Genomic DNA, 18,551 nt, shown 5'->3' on the forward strand with positions numbered 1-18,551 from the left:
CCAAACTCTTTGCATTTCATCCAACCCATTCTACAGGTTGCAGAACTCCTTGCTGAGTCAGAATTGCCTGTTTAACCTGCAGCAGCTCGTGGCGATCAGCAGATTCCACCTTACAAACAGCTCCAGTAGGGAATGCTTTTTTCCTCCAAAAAAGAGAAGTACCGGGGCTACAGTTTGTCTTGAAACCCACCCCCATTGGTTTGTTGATTTTGCTGGTTAATTTTCTGCATGCATATGTAGTCTGCTTTCCTGGTAAAGTGGCCACCAATGCAATCATTTAAAATCGTCTTAACAACCAATAAAAACCAATCTAAACAAAATTAAGACAGATGTTTAACCAGCTAAGTATCTGGGGATTTGTGGCATCCCAGTGGTAAATAAAATATACTCTGCACATGTTCAGAGGTGCTGAACATGTTCCTCATTCTGCAGCTGAAACCTGGCATGGGAACCATTTTCTGGGCACATCTGGAATTTTGAGGGAGTGCCAGTGCCTCTGATCTCTTCTCTCCCTAGAACAGCCCCCAACCTGAGAGACAGAAAGAGTGAAAATGCTCACACACACACATATGCGTTCTGCTTTTCCAAAGGATCTAAATAAAATACGTGATCTGAGCCTTGAAAAACACATAGAAGTGAAAGAGGATGTGGGAAAGAGCAACATTCTTCCAACTTCCTCCTTTAGTGCTATAGCTATACACTTTTCAAGGGGGAGAAAGTAGGACCACCACCCCTTACAACCTCACGGGCAATAAGACAGTGAATGGGGGCGGGTAGGCCAAAAGCCTTTGTGGACACCCAAGCAAGACCTCAAGGGTGCCATTGTGCTCATGGGTGCCAAGTTGCCAACTCCTGGCTTGTGTATGTGTATTATTATATAGATTCACATGTTATTCCAGTCTAGGGGAAAGGACAACAATCCCCCCCAACTTTTCTTGCTGAGCAGAAGCTGCCAGTCTGAGACAGGATCCTCTTTTCTTCTTTACAGTATTGACTCATCCTTAAGCCTTGGTTCCTTTTTGAAATATCACTGACATGCTTTTGGTTGGCTCAAAACAAACACAATAGCCCAGACTCAGGAGGTCACTAGTAACAGCCACATCTAAATGTCAGATTTATTTCTCTAAAGGAGGGTGTGCAATGTTAATAAGGAAATTTTTGGGTCATTCCTGCTGCTGGGGGGGGGGCAGGAAAGAAGGGAGATGCTGTGTTAAAGGATCTTATTTCTGCTTGCTCCCCAATGGAGCACCGTAATGCAAAAATCATTCCTTCATAGTGGTTTCTATCTCCAACGAAAGAGTTATAGATAAGGTTTTATATTCTCATGTGCCTGCTGCTTTTATGATCTCTTCTGCTTCCTCTGAAATGAATGCATATCCTTCCCCATCTACCCCACCAGTCTCCATCTCCCTTCCCTCCCTCTGTGTCAGAAATGTAGGCTGCAAAGCAGGGGCAGGGACAACCTGCGGCTCTCAGGCTCATTGCAAAAACGCTCTGCAAGCCATCAGTTCAGGCCTCTGACAAGAAGAATCTGTTCCTCCCCTGGCAGTCTGCTGGGTGGAGAGGGAGAGGAAGCAAGAAGAGGGGTGTCAGAAAAAGACAGGGGGGGAGGATGTCAAAAAGACAGAGAGAACAAAGGGTGCCAGAAAGAGACAGTGGTAGGCAGGGGAGGGGGAGAAGGGGCTGCTGGAGATAGAGAGAGGTGGAGAAGAAGGGGTGCCTAAAAGTGAGAGAGAAAATAGGCAGCAGTGGAAAAAATGGATAGCAAGGAGAGAAAGAAAAGGAGATGTCACTGCCCATTTTTGACCCTGGCCCCACCCAGTGCTGTTATCTGTTTTGCCAACCAACAGCATATAAACCCTACAGATCACCCTAGGGAAGGAGGCCCTTGCCTTGAGAGAGAGAGAAAAGTTCCTTGCTGCTCCTGCCAATGAATGCCTGGACTCCTCCTGTTCAATATATTCCTCACCGTGCCAATAGGAGGCTGGTCTGCGCCAGCCCTTGTGTATGTAAAGTGCCCCCCCCCAGGGCTGGACTCCAGCAGGAGAGGTTCTGCTAACTCCAACTATACTAGAGCCATCCCTGGGTGTCTGATGAAATGCCTCTGGCCAGATCTTGGAATCAGGTTTGAAAATGTGTGTGTGCTTAAATGTTAAAATCATGCCGATGCATTATAAGGCATTAATGTTAAGCATCTGGTTGCCAGATTCAGGAACTGCATCTTTCTTCTGAGGCTCCTAAATCTGACAACATCCCTAACGGAGAATGTTGAGAGGGAATCCAATTAGGAGAATTTGCTGGTGACTGTTGAGTTGGAAGGACTGGAGCTGTCTGGGGAAATCACCCCAGCTGCTCTGCGCTGGCTGCCCCTTCCCCCTGCAGCCCCTTCCCCAATCTACATCCTCCCCCCAAAAAGGAGGGAGCCTGCCTGCTTCTCTCAACTCCCATCATCTCAGCTCCTCTCCCAGCCTGCCCCTTCCAGCATCCTTCCTGCAGCTGAAGGAAGGGGGCTTGGAGGAGTGGCGGGGGGGGGGCGTGTGGAGATTCTCACAACTGCTGCTGACTCATATTACGTGAAAGGCGCTCCAGGTCACCAGGCCTGGACTGATGGAAGCTGCGCGTTTGGTACGGGGAATAAACCGCTGGCTGCGGATGCTCAAAGCAAGAGCTGCCAGGAATCAGGCCAGTCAGAGATGGAAGCCTTTCCATAAATGTGTATGGGGTGGAGTGAGGGAAAGAGGAAGGTAGCAGGGGCCTGAATGAAATTCACGCTTTGTCTCTCCAATATTATTCAGCACCCCTTCCCGCCCCCTGCTAGTGGCCAAGGGAGTTTGGGTAAAAGGGCAAGACACGCATCAATCAGCAGTTCAAGCCCTGGGGAGGGTGCTGATTGAGTTTATTCAGCGAAAAGAGGAAAGAACTCTGCACATGCTCAAGGGCGCTCTTGCGCGAGGCCTATAATTAAAAACAAGCAAAGCCCGGCGGGGTCCTGGGACAACTCGCCTCATCCTGAGCGCTTGTGAAGCACAAGGGGGCCCACGTTGCGGGTTCCGATGCTGGGTCTGTCTCAGCATCTTCCCAACGGCAGGGCAGCAGCGAGGAGGCGCTTCCCTCCGGCAGCGGAGAACCAGCCTGCCCGCGGGCTTGCCCTGGTCAGGGGAATCTGGCCAGGGCATCGGGCTGCTGGGCTGCCTTTCCTCGCCTGCTGGGCTCCAGATGTGGAACAGCGACGATACCCTCGAGGGGTGCCACAGCTGGGGCAGCTGAGAGACCTTCTGCCTGCTTCTAGGAGGGATAGGGAAGAGATCTTTCTCCAGCTTGGAGCAAAGTGGAGAGCGCGCACACTACTTGCCCTGGGCAAGACCCCTGGAACTGTTGCCTCCCTCCCGCTCCACTCAAAGCAGCCGGCCAGGCAACTTGCAGCCCCAAGTGCCAAGCAGGCGCCCCGCAAGGCAGCCAGCTCCATCGGGCCCTCCAAGCACGCATCACCCCGGAGCCTCTTGCAAAGCGGCAATGGACAAACCTGCCCAAACGCGACCTCCGCACCGCGCCCAAGGCAGCCACACCCTCCCCAGCCCAGAGGTCCAGACGCCGCTCCGGGAGCATTCCGGTCACACCCCACTGCGCGCCCCATCCATCCTCCGCGGACACACTCCGCGGCGCCTCGCCTAAGTTGGGGGCGCGCGGTGGGATCCCCAAGGCGCCCTCCGCCCGAGTCACCACCAACTAGCCACCGGCCGGGTGATCCATCCCTATGATTCGCGGCCGGGGACTGGTCAGTCCACTTGGGGACCCTTCCTGGCCAGCGCGGGGAGGGAGAGGATAGCGGCCCCGTCCAACTGCCCCCTCGGAGCGTCCGAGGCGCCCTCCTGCCCGTCCGGGCAGCTCCTGCGCAGCAGCGCCCGCTGCAGGCGAGACGGAGCCCCTCACCGCGGCAGCGGGGCGGCGGCCCCACTTGCTCCAGCGATCCACCGAGGGAGGGAGCGAGGGCACCCGCTAGGGCGTCCACTTACCCGGGGTGGCGGCCCCTCCCGGCCCCTCCATGCGTCCGGGCTGCAGCAGCCGCTGCGCTCGTGCGCTCCTCCGCCTGACGAGCCGTCGCCGCCTCCGTGCGCGCCGCTCTGGTCACTGCACCAGCCGCGCCAGCCGCCCGAGCGCTCATCGCCGGGGAGGAGCAGGAGCGGGCCCGGCCGGCCGGTTCGGGCGGGGGGCGAGGCAGGAAGGCAGGCGCAGCAGAGCAGCGGCGGCCGCGGCGGCAGCCCCCCACCTCGGCCCTCGAAGAGCGCCGCTAGGCACTGGCCGAGGGGAGGGGACGGGGGCGGGGTGCGCGGGAGGCGGCCGCGCCAGCGAGCGAATGGCCCGCCCGCCGGTCCGCACCACCGGCTCACCCAGCGGGCTGCTGGGCTGACTTGGGCGTTCGGCTCCCTCCGGAACCTTCCCCGACCGCCTCGCCAGTGTGGTGTAGTGGTTAGGAGCGGTAGTCTCGTAATCTGGTGAACCGGGTTCGATTCCCTGCTCCTCCACATGCAGCTGCTGGGTGACCTTGGACCAGTCACACTTCTCTGAAGTCTCTCAGCCCCACTCACCTCACAGAGTGTTTGTTGTGGGGGAGGAAGGAGGAAGGGAAAGGAGAATGTTAGCCGCTTTGAGACTCCTTAAAGGGAGTGAAAGGCGGGATATCAAATCCAAACTCTTCTTCTTCTTCTCGCGAAACCCTGGAACGTCGGAAAGGCGAGCGCCTCTGAGCACGTGCAGAGTTCCCGGCGCAATCCGCATCCCGCTGAAGTCAGGGGTGGCAGGCTTGCAGCGGGGCAGCTGGACCCATGGCTAGGGGGGAGCAGAGACAGAGAGGCGGGGAGAGGGCGCTGCGCGGCCTTCACTCCTTTCTTGTGAGGACCCCGGAGACTGGGTGAAGATAGCCCTTGGTCTGAGCCAGAACCTGAGCCTTGTTTTGACATTCTTATGGGGAAGTCTGTTGCTAAGAAGGAAAAACCTCCAGTTTCAGGGACAGTCTACCAGAGCATTTCAGTTGCTGGGTGGGGCAACAGCAGAGGAGGGCTGGGAGTTGTGGGTTTGAGGGTGGAAGGAGGATGATGCCTGTGGGAATCAGACTGAGCACTGCAAGAAATTCATAGAGAATAAGGCTGTCCAGGACTGCTGATCATGATGGCCGTGTACAGGATCAGATGCAGCTGATAGGAGTCACAGGTGGGGAGACAGCTCCTCTTGTACTTATGTTCCACTTCTGGGCATCCCATTGGGGCACCTGGCTGGCCACTGTGAGAACAGGATGTGGAAGTAGATGGGCCTTTGGTCTCATCCAGCTAGGTTCCTATTATGAATTTACTGCACCCCCAATAAATCTTTGGGCTCCCTAGGACAGCACCACTTCTCTGTGTAGACATTAAGAACCGTCTGTCTCCCACCAGGCTCAGTATCCCTGGGGAACCAGCAAGCCCAGATGGAGATTTGCTTTTCTGTTTTTTTCTGGAAGAGCCACAGAGAAGCTTCTTTCTCATCAGTCGTGCTTTGCACCTCCCATGTCCCCAGCGGGGAGTGGAGGGAAGCTGGCATCTCTGCCAGCTGAGCTGCACTAGGCTTTTATTCCAGTCTCTGGCTACAAAACCTCCATTTTCTTTATCCCACCCCACTCTACTCCACCCCACCCCCAAGCAAGAGCTTCTAAAAACAGATCCAGGCGCAAATCCAGGTGGAAAGCCCCAATTAAGCAATGCCAACAGGAGAAAGCCCCTGGCTGTTGTCTTCCTGGAAGAAGGTATCCGTGCAGGACTGAAGCAGAAGGCAGAAGTCTAAACACTGCTCTAGCAGGCTCAGGGTGAAAGTGAATAGTGGGAATCAATGTGCCATAGGAAATGCATAGCATCCTAAGCCAGGCAACTGGGTCCCAATGATTCCTGGAATCCAGCCTCTGTCAGAAATACTTTAGTTCCACCATAGAATAAATACAAATCAAATAACTCAATAAAATAATGGTTGATTAGTTGACCCTGCAGGTGCACTCTGCACACTGTCAGAAGTGCTCTCCACATAGCTGTGTGAAGCAGTAGGTCACCCTTTCTCACTGGTGGGGTCACTTTGCTTGCCTACCCGTTTCCTTCCTTCTCACCACATGAATCTCAACAAATGTTACTCGCTTAGGGTCAAGACCAGCCTCCCCCAGCTTGGATCCTCTAGATATTTTGACCTGCACCTCCTGTCAACTCCAGCCAGCACAGCTATGCTCACATCACCCCCAGCATCCTGCAGCTCTGCTGGCTGGAGGTGATGGGAGCTTTAATCCAGGTTTGGAAAGGTTGGCTAATGCAGGAGCTGCATGTCCCTGGCCTCTCTGGGGGGGTCAAAGTGGTCCATGCTGTGTACAGTACACAAATAGCTTCTACCATCAGAACCAGAAGGGACAATGCCATGACAGATGACCCCCCCCCCCAGTGGGCTAGGGATGCACAAGTGGACAGAGCCTCTTAGCCTGTGCAACCAAGCAATTTAGCTAGAGGATGGGGCTTCTGGGTAATTAACACAAGGCCATTGGGGTCAAGGCTAAATGTGAGGCCATTGTTTCAGCCTTGGAGATTAAAACAAACTTCGAGAGCTCAGCAGGCAAAGCTGAGGAGGCCTGTAATTGGACTCCACCTGCCTCTCCTCTCATTGCCTCTGCCTAAATCACTCATCATCCTGTTTCCTGGCTCACTTTCTGCTCCTCCTCCTGATTCCCCCTACCACCAGTTTGGTAATAGCCCCTCCTAATCTCAGATTGCGACTGAGAAACAGGTTACCTAGTGGTTAAAGAAATGTGCTTTGCACATATCCAGAGGCATTTTCCTTGTTCTCAGTGGACATTTTTCTGGGCTGAGCTCCAGCATCCCAGACTCAAATTGGTGGTTACTCAAGAGGGTGTGGGGGCATAAGGCAGGGATGAGGAATCTGTGGCCCTCCAAATATTTCAGGATTGCAGCTCCCATCAGTCCCAGTCACACATAGTCAGTGGATAAAGGCAACGCAAGAAGGAGACAACAATACCAGGAGGTCCCCTAGTTCTAAAGTACAGTTGCAGCAAAATCAGCAATGGGCGAATATTTTCAATAAGCATCTGCAAATGGTCCAGGTAATTCCTTGATCTAAACCTCTAATATTTTGATACTTGTCCTATTCCTGTCACTGTATTTCGTTGCAATGGACTGTGATGAAAAGCAATAAAAACGACTTGCTTGCTTGCTTGCTTGCTTTATACATTTATACATACTGTGCCATCTTCCATGGTGCCTTGTAGGGTTGCACAGGCGGCGAAGGCAGCTTCCCTGCTTCCACAGAGCTCACCACCTAAAACTGCAAGGAAACCCGCAGAGGTGGCGGCGGCGGTGGGCAACTGCGCTTACTAGACCTCAATGAATTCTTATTGCTATTGTCGTCGTCGTAGCCAGTTTGAGTTATAAGCCTTCCTTGTTTTGCTGCATCACTGGCAAGGTCTCCCTCCATCATTTCCCAGCCCTAGAAGTGAGTCCCATAGAGTCCCATAGGGCTTACTCCCAAGTCAGAAGGAACAGTTCAGCTTCCATGGGCTGCAAGCGAGGATGAGGCTGACAACGGGCAAGGGGTGGGGCTTCTGGGCCTCCGTTGCTAGGGCTGGGGCCCGTTGCCAGGGGCGGGCCCGGCGGAGCCGGAACTCTCGCGAGGCCAGGGCGGCGGTTGCTCGGAGACGCGGCGACTCCGAGCCTGGGCAGCAGCCGGAGAGGGGACTCAGTCGCCACCATGGTGAGGCCGGAAGTGGGGCGCGCTTGCGATGAGGGGGCCCCGGGAGGCTCCCCCAAAACCGGGGCGGTGCTGGGGCTCCTGCCCTCCAAGAGGCCCCGACCCTCCACCCCGGAAGCGCGGGGGCTGGACGTGCTCAGCGACAGACCGAACTCTGCACATGCTCGGGGGCACTCATTCCTTCGTCACTCTTCCTTACGCGTGCCAAGAGTAAGCCCTGATATAAGCCTTGAGCCCTGGTAAGCACTGCTCTCACCACCACCACCAACCCCTATTTTGCAAGTGTGCCTCTTCAACGCCATGGAGCAATTGCACAGGCAAGTAGGTGCAGGCAGCCAGAACCCATTTGTCCTTTCGAGAGAGGGAGGGATGCGTGGATCCCTTTCCTAGAGAAAACGGCACTTCATCATTGCCCAAAGGCGTTATGAGCATGAATTCACAGCCTACTTCCTTCCTTTGGCTCCCCACTTCATCCATCACACTGAAGATGCTCTCTTCTCCTCTCTTGCCCTCTCCCCCACTACCGCATTTGTTCAGGCTCCCAAAAAGAAAGGAGAAAAGAAAGGTGGCAAGAAGAAAGGTGCAAAAAGCCCTGTGGTGGATGTCGTCTCCCCGGAGGGCATGACCAAAGAGCAGGTGAGAAGGGGTCACTTTGCAGTGGCAACAGAAAGGGTACATTCTTAAAAATGTGTGGATGGGAAATAGAAACTACAATGCAAAGTGGTTTCTTGCCAACAAGAGGGAAACCAATCTACCTAGAGTTATTTAGGGGACTCCATTTCCTAGCAACCCCAGGATGGTGGGAGTTGTAGTCCAGCAACACCCTGCAGGCCACCCATGTTTCCCACCCCTGGCCTGTATCACATTAGCGAATGGTCAAGATGTCTCTCATTTTGGGGTGGAGTGATGTATGGGGTGCTTGGCCTACCCTCATTATCTCCGACCGTCCTGGCTAGGAGTAAGACCAAGTGTGAGTCATGCAGTCCCTCAGCTGGCTTGTTGCAGGTCCACTCTTTCCATCCCTCTGACACTTCACTACAGCACTGAGGACCAGCATTGGGAGAAGCCACTGTTTTGCCAGGGGTCCATGTTGTTCCTTACTACACCCTTCTGCATTCCGTAGGGTAGCAAAACTAGGCACCTCTTCAGTATAGCTAAGCTCACAGTTCCATTTTACAGTTTGGGTACAGGTATTATGAGAATATTGCACAGGAACAGCCTTCGCCATCCTGATGCCTTCCAGGTGTTTTGGGCTGCATCTCCCATTAACCCCAGCCAGCAAACCCATCAGTGTAGCTGATGGTAGATGACAACCAGCACATCTGGAAGGTACCAGGTTGGAAAAGACTGCCCTAAACATTATAAGCTGATTTATCCACTTCCAGAGAGCAACAGACTCATGGAGCCATGCCTCTCTCTAACCAGATAATTAATTCACCTATTTATCATGCATTCTGAAATGAAACAGTTTCACCCTTTCTGGAATTAGCCATGCTTCCCATGCCAGTTCACAGGAAAGCCTTGGCTTGAAAAGAAAAAGAAAAAGCTTTGGAATTCACTGAGTCAGAAAAGGCACAATGCCAGTAGTGGCAATGGTGGGCTCCCAGTCCTTCCTCTCGGCTCCAGCCCAACTGTTGGCTGACCCTCTTCTTGGCTTTGCAGCTGGAGGAACACATGGGCCGCATTCGGGAGGAGCTGGACCGTGAGCGGGAAGAACGCAACTACTTCCAGCTGGAGCGAGACAAGATCCACACCTTCTGGGAGATCACTCGGCGGCAGCTGGATGAGAAGAAGGCTGAACTGCGCAACAAGGACCGTGAGATGGAGGAAGCCGAAGAGCGTCACCAGGTGGAGATCAAGGTAAGAGCCTGTGGACTTCACAGATCACAGAACTGTAGAGCTGGAAGGAATCCCAAGGGTTATATAGTCCAACCCCCTGCAGTGCAGGAATCACAGCTAAAGCATCCCTGACAGGTGAGTGATAAAAACATGAGTTGCTTTGTATGGAGTATGTATTTAAGTAAAATAAAACATTTCCCATTGGTACAAACCCAACAACCTTTTACTAGGGACCTTTTGCCTGTGAAACATGCTCTCTGCAACCATTGACCCATGGTGCCTCCACTTGTGGTTGAGCAGCTAGATATTGGCTTGGCCAGCCCTGCAATGTTGTGGATGGAAAGTGGGGAAATGGCTACGGCATTGGAAGGGTCTTTTCTTTTGGCATAAAGACACAGAGGCTCACATGCTCCTGAATCTTCTTCAGTTCCTGGTACCTGATAAACTTGGAGCCACGGCACTGCAGACAGAGTTGAACACCAGCTTGGTTGGTCTGGCACCCCTGGCTGGGGCACCTCACCCGACTTCCATCCCCTTCCCCTGAGTAGCCACAAGTGCCTCTCATTTACTCAGGCCTCTGCAAAAGAGAATACCTTGGCCGATGAGGGCCAACGCCTGCCTCGTCTTCCTTTTGTCTCAGGTTTACAAGCAGAAGGTGAAGCACCTGCTGTACGAGCACCAGAACAACATCACAGAGCTGAAGGCAGAGAGCACCGTGTCTATGAAGCTGGCCCAGAAGGATCACCGGTCCCAGGAGATGGAGCTGCGTAAGGACATGCGCACCTTGAAGGTGGAGCTGAAGGAGCAGGAGCTGTCCAACGAGATGGTGGTGAAGAACCTTCGGCTGGTATGTCTGAAGCAATGCCAGACTTGGCTGCTGGGCTGGGCTCAGGCCAACTTCTGCTGAGTGCATGGTGTGTGGGTGGGAAGGAGAGGGGTGGTGGTTCTTAAACCTCAGTTGTTCCTCCAGAGCAAACCAGCCTTGGCTTTGCTTCTGAGCTAGGAGGAGTATATGCAACATCTGTCACTAACCAGTATCATCATCTTGGCAGAAACAACAAGAAGACATAACACGATTGCGCAATGACTTTGAGAGGCAGGTGAAAGGTCAGTTCTGGGGCTCGCCACCAAAAGCTGAAGGGTTTGGGTTCGGAAGGGAAGGCTATCTTTGTGCCCAGGGAAGGATCAGTGGGCCACAGTGTCACTTCATCCCTTGGGCACTATTTCTCGCACGCATGCAGTGACAAGGGAGCTGCTTCCTTATAGCACAGTCTCACTCTTCTGGAAGGTGTATGTATGTGACTTTGTAGCCATGGTGTGTAAGGCCCATCTCATGAGTCCGCCCTTTGTTGTGTGTAAATTAGGCTAAGTAGCAGTTTGATAGGGAGCACAGATTTGTGTAGGGCCTGTCTTGCATACCAGCTCCTGTCTGTTTTGCAGTCATTCCGAGGGAGGGGCCTGAGGCTTCCTTGAAATGCCACATGCATTATAAGGTGGAACATGACAGCAGTTCTAAGCTCCTCATCAAATTAAATGTGTCAAAATACCTAGGCACAGAAGTGCCATTTGCTAGGCCTTCTATGAATTCCATCTCTGCTGGGAGCTTTGTAGAATGCCAGGCTCCATGGGCCCATCCTTTGCTCAGAGTTGTTTAGCTATAGTCTGAGCACTCCCAGTGCCTTTGGGTGACAACATTTTCCGGTCAGCCTAGAGTCTTGCTTTGCCCTTTTGTTGGAGCTGGAGAACACTTTGCCCCATCTCCTCTTCTACACAGCATAGAGGAACAGCCCACAGATAGAGGCATGCATAGCCTTATCACCTTTTTGCCTAGTAGAGCACTCAGTCTGCCCTGGGTGCCGCTTCCCCAGAGATCGAGGCCAAGTATGAGAAGAAGATGCGGGTCCTACGCGACGAGCTAGACTTGCGCAGGAAAACTGAAATCCATGAGATTGAGGAGAGGAAGAATGGACAGATCAACACACTGATGAAGAATCACGAGAAGGCTTTCAGCGACATCAAGAACTACTACAACGATGTCACTCTTAATAACCTGGCACTTATCAACACCCTCAAGGTAAAAGACATGCACCACACGACACCATCCCCAAATCAGCCTGTTGCCAGGTTCATGGAGTGGAAGGTCAAAGTGGATGGTGTTCATTGGGCTTTCTATGTTTTGTTTTTTGTTCTGCTTTGGCTGATTTCTGTACTGCCATTGCTTTAGAGCCACTACATGTTGCATTTGTTTGCTCTGCCATTGTGGATACCTTGAGTCCTGGAGCTCCTCTCTTGTGCATCTCACTATGGACCAACCCCTGTTGTAGTTTGTTTGGAAATTTGTTCCATTCACTTCAGTGGGCCGGTCAAATGAGTCAGGGTGCAGCCTTGGTTATCCTCAGGTGATTCAGAGCTGTTGTTTCTCTTTGCCTTGGTGGTGGTGGGTTCCATGGGAGGTTTGAGGAAGCATGTGCCAGACAGGTGGTCAGGACTGGTGGGATGGGGCTTGCTGCCTGTTTTTGAGGACCTGAGGCACACACAGCCTCCTTTCTCTGTGTGTCTTGGAGTACAGGAGCAGATGGAGGAGATGAAGAAGAAGGAGGACCATCTGGAGAAGGAGATGGCTGAAGTGCTGCTGCAGAACAAAAAGCTGGTGGAGCCACTGCAACGAGCCCGTGAAGAGGTGGCGGAGCTGCAGAAGAAACTGGCGCACTATGAAAAGGACAAGGCCATGTTGCATGTGAGTCCCAGGGCTCTGCATTCACCTTTGCTTCCTGAGTGTCCTGGCCAATGAACTCTGGGTTACTTAGTAGGACTGACTCTGTGCTAGTTTGGTGTGAACAGCACTGGGCTATTTCTGCACCAGCCTACTTTCATGCCACAGATTTTTATTTCCACTTTTGGTAGCAGTTTGCATTGTCTCTATTCTCATGTGCCCTTTATTTCCAGAGTTTGGAAATTTGTACTGTGTGAAATAGGCCCCACCCTTTCTGTGATGTCCTTCAGTGCTAACAGTGGTCATTTAGAGTCTAGACAAATGTTACTGAGCCTTCCATTCTAGTTGTTGTCCAGCACTTTGCTTTTTATATTTATCAGTGTTTCAAGATGAGAGTTTCGTGTTTTTACATGCAGCCACGTACTCACGACCAGAGATGTCTTTTTAGGTTTTGTTCCCTTCTGATGCTGCACACTCCACCAAAGTTGTTGGTGTGTCTGAATGCACAACAGTTTTGCCATAATCAAAAATAGACTCAACTACATTCAAAATACAACTGCAGAGCAATTGAGTTACTATGTGAAGAGGAGGGCAGGGGGCCATAAGGATCATGAAACATGCTGGAAGTTGGGGGCAAGAGACCCCTGAGCTGATGTTTCCAGGATGAGGGACTTGAATGATGCCCAGTCCCTGTGGAGCAGATAGAGGAACATAGTACTTTCCCATTCTTACAGTTTCTCCTTTGTACTGTCTAGTTTGGAGGTCAAAACTCATCAGTCCCTTCTGTGCCCTAGGAACTCTGTGCGGCTGCTTTAACCTCCTTCTCTTCCCTTTCCAGCACACACATGCCCGTTTGAAAGTCACCGAGAAGGAATTAAAGGATCTCCAGTGGGAACATGAAGTGCTGCAGCAAAGGTTCATCAGGGTAGGGATCAAGAATCACTGCTGTGCTGTGGCTTAACTTAGAGTTGGGAGAGGGTTGGATTTGATGGGTGGGCTGTGGGACAAGATGAAAAAGATGGGCCCATTTTCTGTAGATATCCAGTAGAGAGGTCTATATAGCCACCCACCCACCCACCACCCATTGGGCCTTGAGAATTCTGTGGTCCTGGTTGTTTCTTGATGAGACCTTTAGAGCAGATGGACAAGTCTGAGCCAAAACTGCCTGCAATAGGCATTCCCTGTCATCTCCAAATTAGCTGTGTAAATTTTTGCGGTTCTTTTGGATTGCTTGAGCAGCTGGACTTTGTGTTTGTCTGAACAGCAGCATGTCTACTGCTGGGCTGGGCTGGTCATCAGTATGACTTAAAGAAGTGGGGACTGTGATACTGGAGAGGGGCAGCTCCCATCAGAGCGGGGGGGGAATGGAAGGGAGGGGCTCTCTTCAGTATAACTCATTAAGACATGGGGACAGGTTTGCGTGCCATTCAGCATTGATCTGAGACCTCATTAGCTGCCTTTGAAAACTGGCTGCAGTGGTCCTATCTTAATGAGGGGGTCTCTTACTAACAAGAATTGGGTCAGGCTCCCTCCCATCCCTCCTCCCCCACAGATCCTTGCAAAGTGCATTGGGAGAGAAAGGAGCTCTTTCTGTCCCCAAAGGCATCATTCTCTTGCTCTCCTGAGGCTGCTTAAAGCCCATGGCCTAGTCTGCCATGCCTTGCTGGGTGATCTGTTTCTGTTCCTGAAATGGGGGAAAGAGGTTGCTGCAGATTCCTCAGTTCTCTGACTCCTGAGGAGGAGGCAAGCAAGCGTGCTGGGGGCTTCTGTGGAGCTGCCCTCTATGACTGCTGCAAGGCTGGGGATTGAAAAAAGGGGCTTGACTCTTCCTGATAAAGGTCAGCATATGGGAGCACAGCAAGGCAGTGGGTGGGCATTTGCATGGCACACGCGCGCGCGCACACACATGCACATATAGCACACTGCATAACTGATAAAAACCTAATCACCACCAGCCCTGTCTTCCAGCTCCAACTGCCTTCCCTAATAGCTTGAGGGGCTGCCTCAGAGCTCTGCATTGCTCCTCCCTCTGTGACTCACTAAAGTCCCAACTTTTGGAATCATTGCAACATATTTTCATCTGTGTTGGTTTGTGACAGAGGGGGTGGGCAGCTGTTGTCATTGGGTTTTTATTGGGTTTTTATTTTTGGAAGAAGACTTTTACGCATGAACGTTAGGACTATAGGCAGTTGCCTAAATACACAGCCAGACCCTTGGTCCATGCAGCTCCGTCTTGTCTATGCACTGACTGGCAGTGGCTCTCAAGGCGTCACCTTTCCCAGCCCTCCCTGGAGATGTGCGGGGTGCAACTTTGGACATTCTGTATTCCAAGCGTGTGCTCCACCACTGATCTCCAGGCCTTTCCCATGTGCTCACAGTGGACAAGCAAAACACACCAAAACCCAAAGCGCCTTATTAACAGACAGAATACCTGGTTTAGGGGCTTCATGGAGCACCCAGTCTGTGCCAAGGCTCAGAGCAGTGCTCTCTTTGACTCTGGGGTTGATGGTTGTCTGCACAGGTGCAGGACGAGCGAGATGACCTGTACCAGAAATTTACCAAAGCCATTAACGAGGTGCAGCAGAAAACTGGCTTTAAGAACTTGTTGCTGGAGCGGAAGCTTCTCGGCCTCTCCAACATCCTGGAGAAGAAGGAGGTGCAGCTCAATGAGGTCCTGGCTGCCACCAACCTTGATCCCGGTGCTCTCAGTGTGGTCACCCGCAAGCTGGAGGTACTGTGCTTCTAATCACCATGGGGATTATAGAGATAGTTTATAGATATTTTTCTAATACCCTTCAGTTAAACAAACAGCTCCCAAGCCAGATGAGAACAATTGGTCAGATTCCTTCTTGCTGCTGTTTCAGATGGGGTTTGTCCCTGGGTTTCATATTACCAAGATGGATTAGGCAAGATCTAGGTAAAACCTTGCAATGCACAGGAAAAAGGTGCACTGGCTAAAAGGGAGCTGCCAGGGGCTCAAGGTGTGGGCAAGGGCAGGGAGCCATCCTATAATAAGAGACTCTGCCCAACCTGACAAGGGGAAGTTAGTTTTTCTCTGAACACTCCCCCTCATTAAGGGGCGATTAATAAATGTAGCCTGTGCAGTATTTCAGAGGAACTGCCCTTAGTTGTGCACAAGAGGCCCACAAGCATGAAAAGCCTTTGCCTCAGCCCTCCAAGCAATCAGAGCATGTACAGTAGTACCTCAGGTTACAAACGCTTTGGGTTACAAACGCTTTGGGTTACAAACTCCGCTAACCTGGAAGTAGTACCTCGGGTTGAGAACTTTGCCCCAGGATGAGAACGGAAATCGCACGCCAGCGGCACAGCAGCAGCGGCAGGCCCCATTAGCGAAAGTGCGCCTCAGGTTAAGAATGGTTTTGGGTTAAGAACGGACCTCTGGAACGAATTAAGTTCATAACCCAAGGTACCACTGTACCAACATTTCCATTTGCCAAGCAGGCTCTGAATGCACACGCACACAACTGGCCTCCAGTTGCCTCGGGTTGGCTAGAAGTTGCTGGGAGGTGTTTGTTTCCAGCAGCAGCTATAGAAGTCAGTCACATGGGTAGTACTGTGGGCAAAAGGGACCCTCGCAGCAGTGACTGAACCAGTGGTGGGGTGAATTGCTCTACTGGGGAATGCTTTCACTTCCTATCTGACCTGAGCCTCTTTGGTGCTTTCTTGGGACATAGAATGCCCAAGCAGTCAGCAAGTGTCTGTTGTGCTTCTGGCTGTGAGAATACACTTGGCATGAGGGTGCTAGGGGACGTTCCAGTGGTCAGAGACTTCAGTTTCTTTTCCCTCTGGCTGGTGGAGTTGGAAGAGATTCTACATGCAAATCTGCTGAACCTATGTGCCATTTATTCTGGTCCCAGAATCCGTTCAGTACACAGAGCACACGTGCCCCTTTGCAGCATGAGAACTGTGAGAACTGAAGCGGCAATGTGCCCTCGTTGCCAGGGCGGTGTTTCCTGCTCTGCTGCTCAGTCTCCAACGGAGATGGAAAGGGAGAGAGAGAATGAGCTCCTGGCTGCCTTCTCGGTTCCTTGCCTCCCTCCTTCTCTCCCTGCGGCCACTTGGGACTGTCAGAATCTTCTAGCCACACAAGCGTGGCTTGGGGACCGCTTGCCGCACAGCTTTCTCTCAACTCGTTCCACTCCATGGGGTTTCCCTGGTTGCTGATTTCCTAGCTGCCCACTTTCTTTGCTAAGGTTGGGTTCTCTCTAACAGCGCCTTGGTACACAGCAAGGCTATCTGCACTTTCAAAGCATTCCCCTGGCATGTCAAGTTGTTTCTGGGGAGCAGGGGCTGCCCATCACGCTGCCAGGGCCCCTCCCCTCTGTGTTTCCAGCCCCAAGAGCCAAGGGAGGTTCTCCACCATAGGGACCTCTGTGACCTCCTCACTCTTCAGGCTTCCTGTCCTGTCCAGTCTCTGAAATGCCTGATGGTATGGAAACAGAGTTATCTCCCGTGACTTGGCCTGCCTGGGAAGGGGGCTTAGTTAGCAGCTTCCACATTCCAAGCACGGCTGGCGCCAGTAACTGGAGATTCTTCCCAGAGGCAGCTGCTCCTTCCAGCAGGCCTCCCACATTCCTACCTTCAGCTGCTGCTTGCGCAGGAGGCACATACACAGGGGATTCCCTGGGTATTGTAGCACCAGATCCTGTGCCAAATAGGGCAAAAAATGGCTTGGTGGCAGAAATGCCAGCCCACAGCTCTCATCTCCCATTACTAGCGGGCAACGCAGATGAGCCTTAATTTGTGACTCAAAGAGGAAATTGTGCAGGGAGGCAAGAAGCGCATTAGCTCCTGTTTGTAGATGGAGTGCTCCACTGTGATTGCTATGCCAAGTGTGGGATGCAGTACTGTATACAAAATTCAGCACCCGTGAGAGTCTCGGGTTTTACCTGATTTTGTAAAAGCAGGTTTCTAAACCTCATGGCCGTAGAGAGGCTTGGAAATACATTGGCACTGCCTAATGAAATCACGGAAGCCAACAACAGACAGATTAGGACTTTCAGCATGCAGAATTTGCAGAAAGGAAAGAGCCAAGCACAAGACTGTGCCGCAGAAGGGCACCTAACTTTGCATAGGCCTGTCGTGGCCCATTAAGAAATGGCCAGAAGCTCTGGCTGGGCCTTGACTAGTCCCCTTGTGGGCCAGTTCACTTGCCTGATGTGTTAACACCCAAACAACCTTCCTTCACAGGATGTGCTGGATTCGAAAAACAATGCCATCAAGGATCTGCAGTATGAGCTAGCCAGAGTGTGCAAGGTAAGAGCTCCAGCTGAGGAGAACCCTGTAATTGTGCTTGAATGTCTGTTGGAGCAAAATGTAGAGAGCAGGTCTCTTTAGACACAACCCAGGAAGGAAATATATTTTCCCTAACAGTTGGCTTTTACTTATGCCTTGTTTGAAAGCCATTTATGCCAGCAGGAATTCACTATCCTGTGGCAGTGAGTTCCATAGGTTAATGCCAAGAAGTGTGAATAAGTACTTCCTCTGTCTTTTCTAATGCCCACTGCCTACCCATCTCAGTGAACGGCTGATGCGTTTGACAAATGTTGTACTACCCATCGCTCCATCTGACCTACCAAGTTGCATCATATTCACCTTCAGCTCCATTTTTCTAAGTTAACAAGTTTGTTCTAAGCATTTGTTCCTTGAGATGGTCTAGCCTGCAACCATTTTAGTTGGCCTTTTCCTGCTCTCTTGCATCCTTTTGGAGAAATATGGATGCAGCCGCCACTGCCATGGGTGCATCGGGCTGGCTATTACCAGAGCATAGACAAGAGAAGTTGCCTTAGGTGTCTGTGTTATGTTATGGTATGGTATGTGATGTTTGATCCCTCTCCTCAACCTGCAATTGCCTCCCATTGCAGGCCCACAATGACTTGTTGCGGACGTACGAGGCCAAGCTCACAGCCTTTGGGATCCCTTTGGACAATTTGGGCTTCAAGCCCCTGGAGACCTCCGTGATCGGCCACACGCTGGGCCAGGGCCCCGCTGGGTTTGTCTCAACCCCCACGTAGCACAGCCTGACATCATACTTTGGAATGCCTTCAGCCTAAGCCTTGTGTGCAAGCAAGCCTCTGTCCCGCTCCTGCTGTGGCCGTAGAGGGGAGGCAGGGAGGGAGAGAGCAGCCCCCTGGAATGAGATTGCGTCTGCTCCAGCCCTCATTTGTATTAAAGAGGCCCTGTGGTGGGCTATTCAGTCTTCAGTCTCTGC

At 52.1% G+C, this 18,551-nt stretch overlaps 2 protein-coding genes and 1 long non-coding RNA gene across 8 annotated transcripts in view; 2 read left to right on the forward strand and 1 right to left on the reverse strand.

Moving 5' to 3' along the window:
• The window catches only part of LOC310768401, a 4,178-nt gene extending 3,858 nt beyond the window's left edge, over nucleotides 1-320 (forward strand). Inside the window, exon 2 of the long non-coding RNA XR_014551313.1 lies at nucleotides 37-320. This is a non-coding gene — a long non-coding RNA (uncharacterized lncRNA). The remainder of the gene's footprint in view (nucleotides 1-36) is intronic.
• Nucleotides 1-4,385, reverse strand: part of DBNDD1 (dysbindin domain containing 1) — a 17,087-nt gene extending 12,702 nt beyond the window's left edge. For 2 of the 3 annotated variants that reach the window (XM_083626391.1, XM_083626390.1), the window contains exon 1: nucleotides 4,014-4,292. In XM_083626391.1, coding sequence (XP_083482517.1) covers nucleotides 4,014-4,044 — 31 coding nt within the window. In that variant the 5' untranslated portion in view covers nucleotides 4,045-4,292. Of the gene's footprint in view, nucleotides 1-4,013 lie in introns of all 3 variants that reach the window. The other variant, XM_083626389.1, reaches the window with a different exon arrangement.
• A 3,268-nt stretch (nucleotides 4,386-7,653) lies between these two features.
• DRC4 (dynein regulatory complex subunit 4) lies at nucleotides 7,654-18,543 on the forward strand. 4 transcript variants are annotated; one of them, XM_083626325.1, is made up of 11 exons: nucleotides 7,654-7,770; nucleotides 8,305-8,403; nucleotides 9,430-9,627; nucleotides 10,247-10,453; nucleotides 10,659-10,713; nucleotides 11,475-11,680; nucleotides 12,176-12,343; nucleotides 13,158-13,244; nucleotides 14,841-15,050; nucleotides 17,531-17,596; nucleotides 18,205-18,543. In XM_083626325.1, exons 1-11 carry the CDS (start codon nucleotides 7,768-7,770, stop codon nucleotides 18,352-18,354), a joined length of 1,449 nt encoding a protein of 482 aa, XP_083482451.1. In that variant the 5' UTR covers nucleotides 7,654-7,767; the 3' UTR covers nucleotides 18,355-18,543. The 4 variants fall into 4 exon arrangements, with proteins under 4 accessions (XP_083482451.1, XP_083482453.1, XP_083482452.1 ...); XM_083626327.1 differs by having other exon boundaries at nucleotides 7,716-8,006; XM_083626326.1 differs by having other exon boundaries at nucleotides 7,727-8,084.
• The last annotated feature ends 8 nt before the right edge of the window (nucleotides 18,544-18,551 follow it).

Source organism: Podarcis filfolensis, assembly GCF_964270895.1.
Source record: "Podarcis filfolensis genome assembly, chromosome: 8".
Lineage (NCBI taxonomy): Eukaryota > Metazoa > Chordata > Lepidosauria > Squamata > Lacertidae > Podarcis > Podarcis filfolensis.

Excerpts from the sequence above, each read along its gene's own strand:
- DRC4 (XM_083626325.1), top strand. Across the intron at positions 10,454-10,658 it reads TGGTGAAGAACCTTCGGCTG|AAACAACAAGAAGACATAAC; the intron begins GTATGTCTGAAG and ends TCATCTTGGCAG. Across the intron at positions 15,051-17,530 it reads TGGTCACCCGCAAGCTGGAG|GATGTGCTGGATTCGAAAAA; the intron begins GTACTGTGCTTC and ends CTTCCTTCACAG.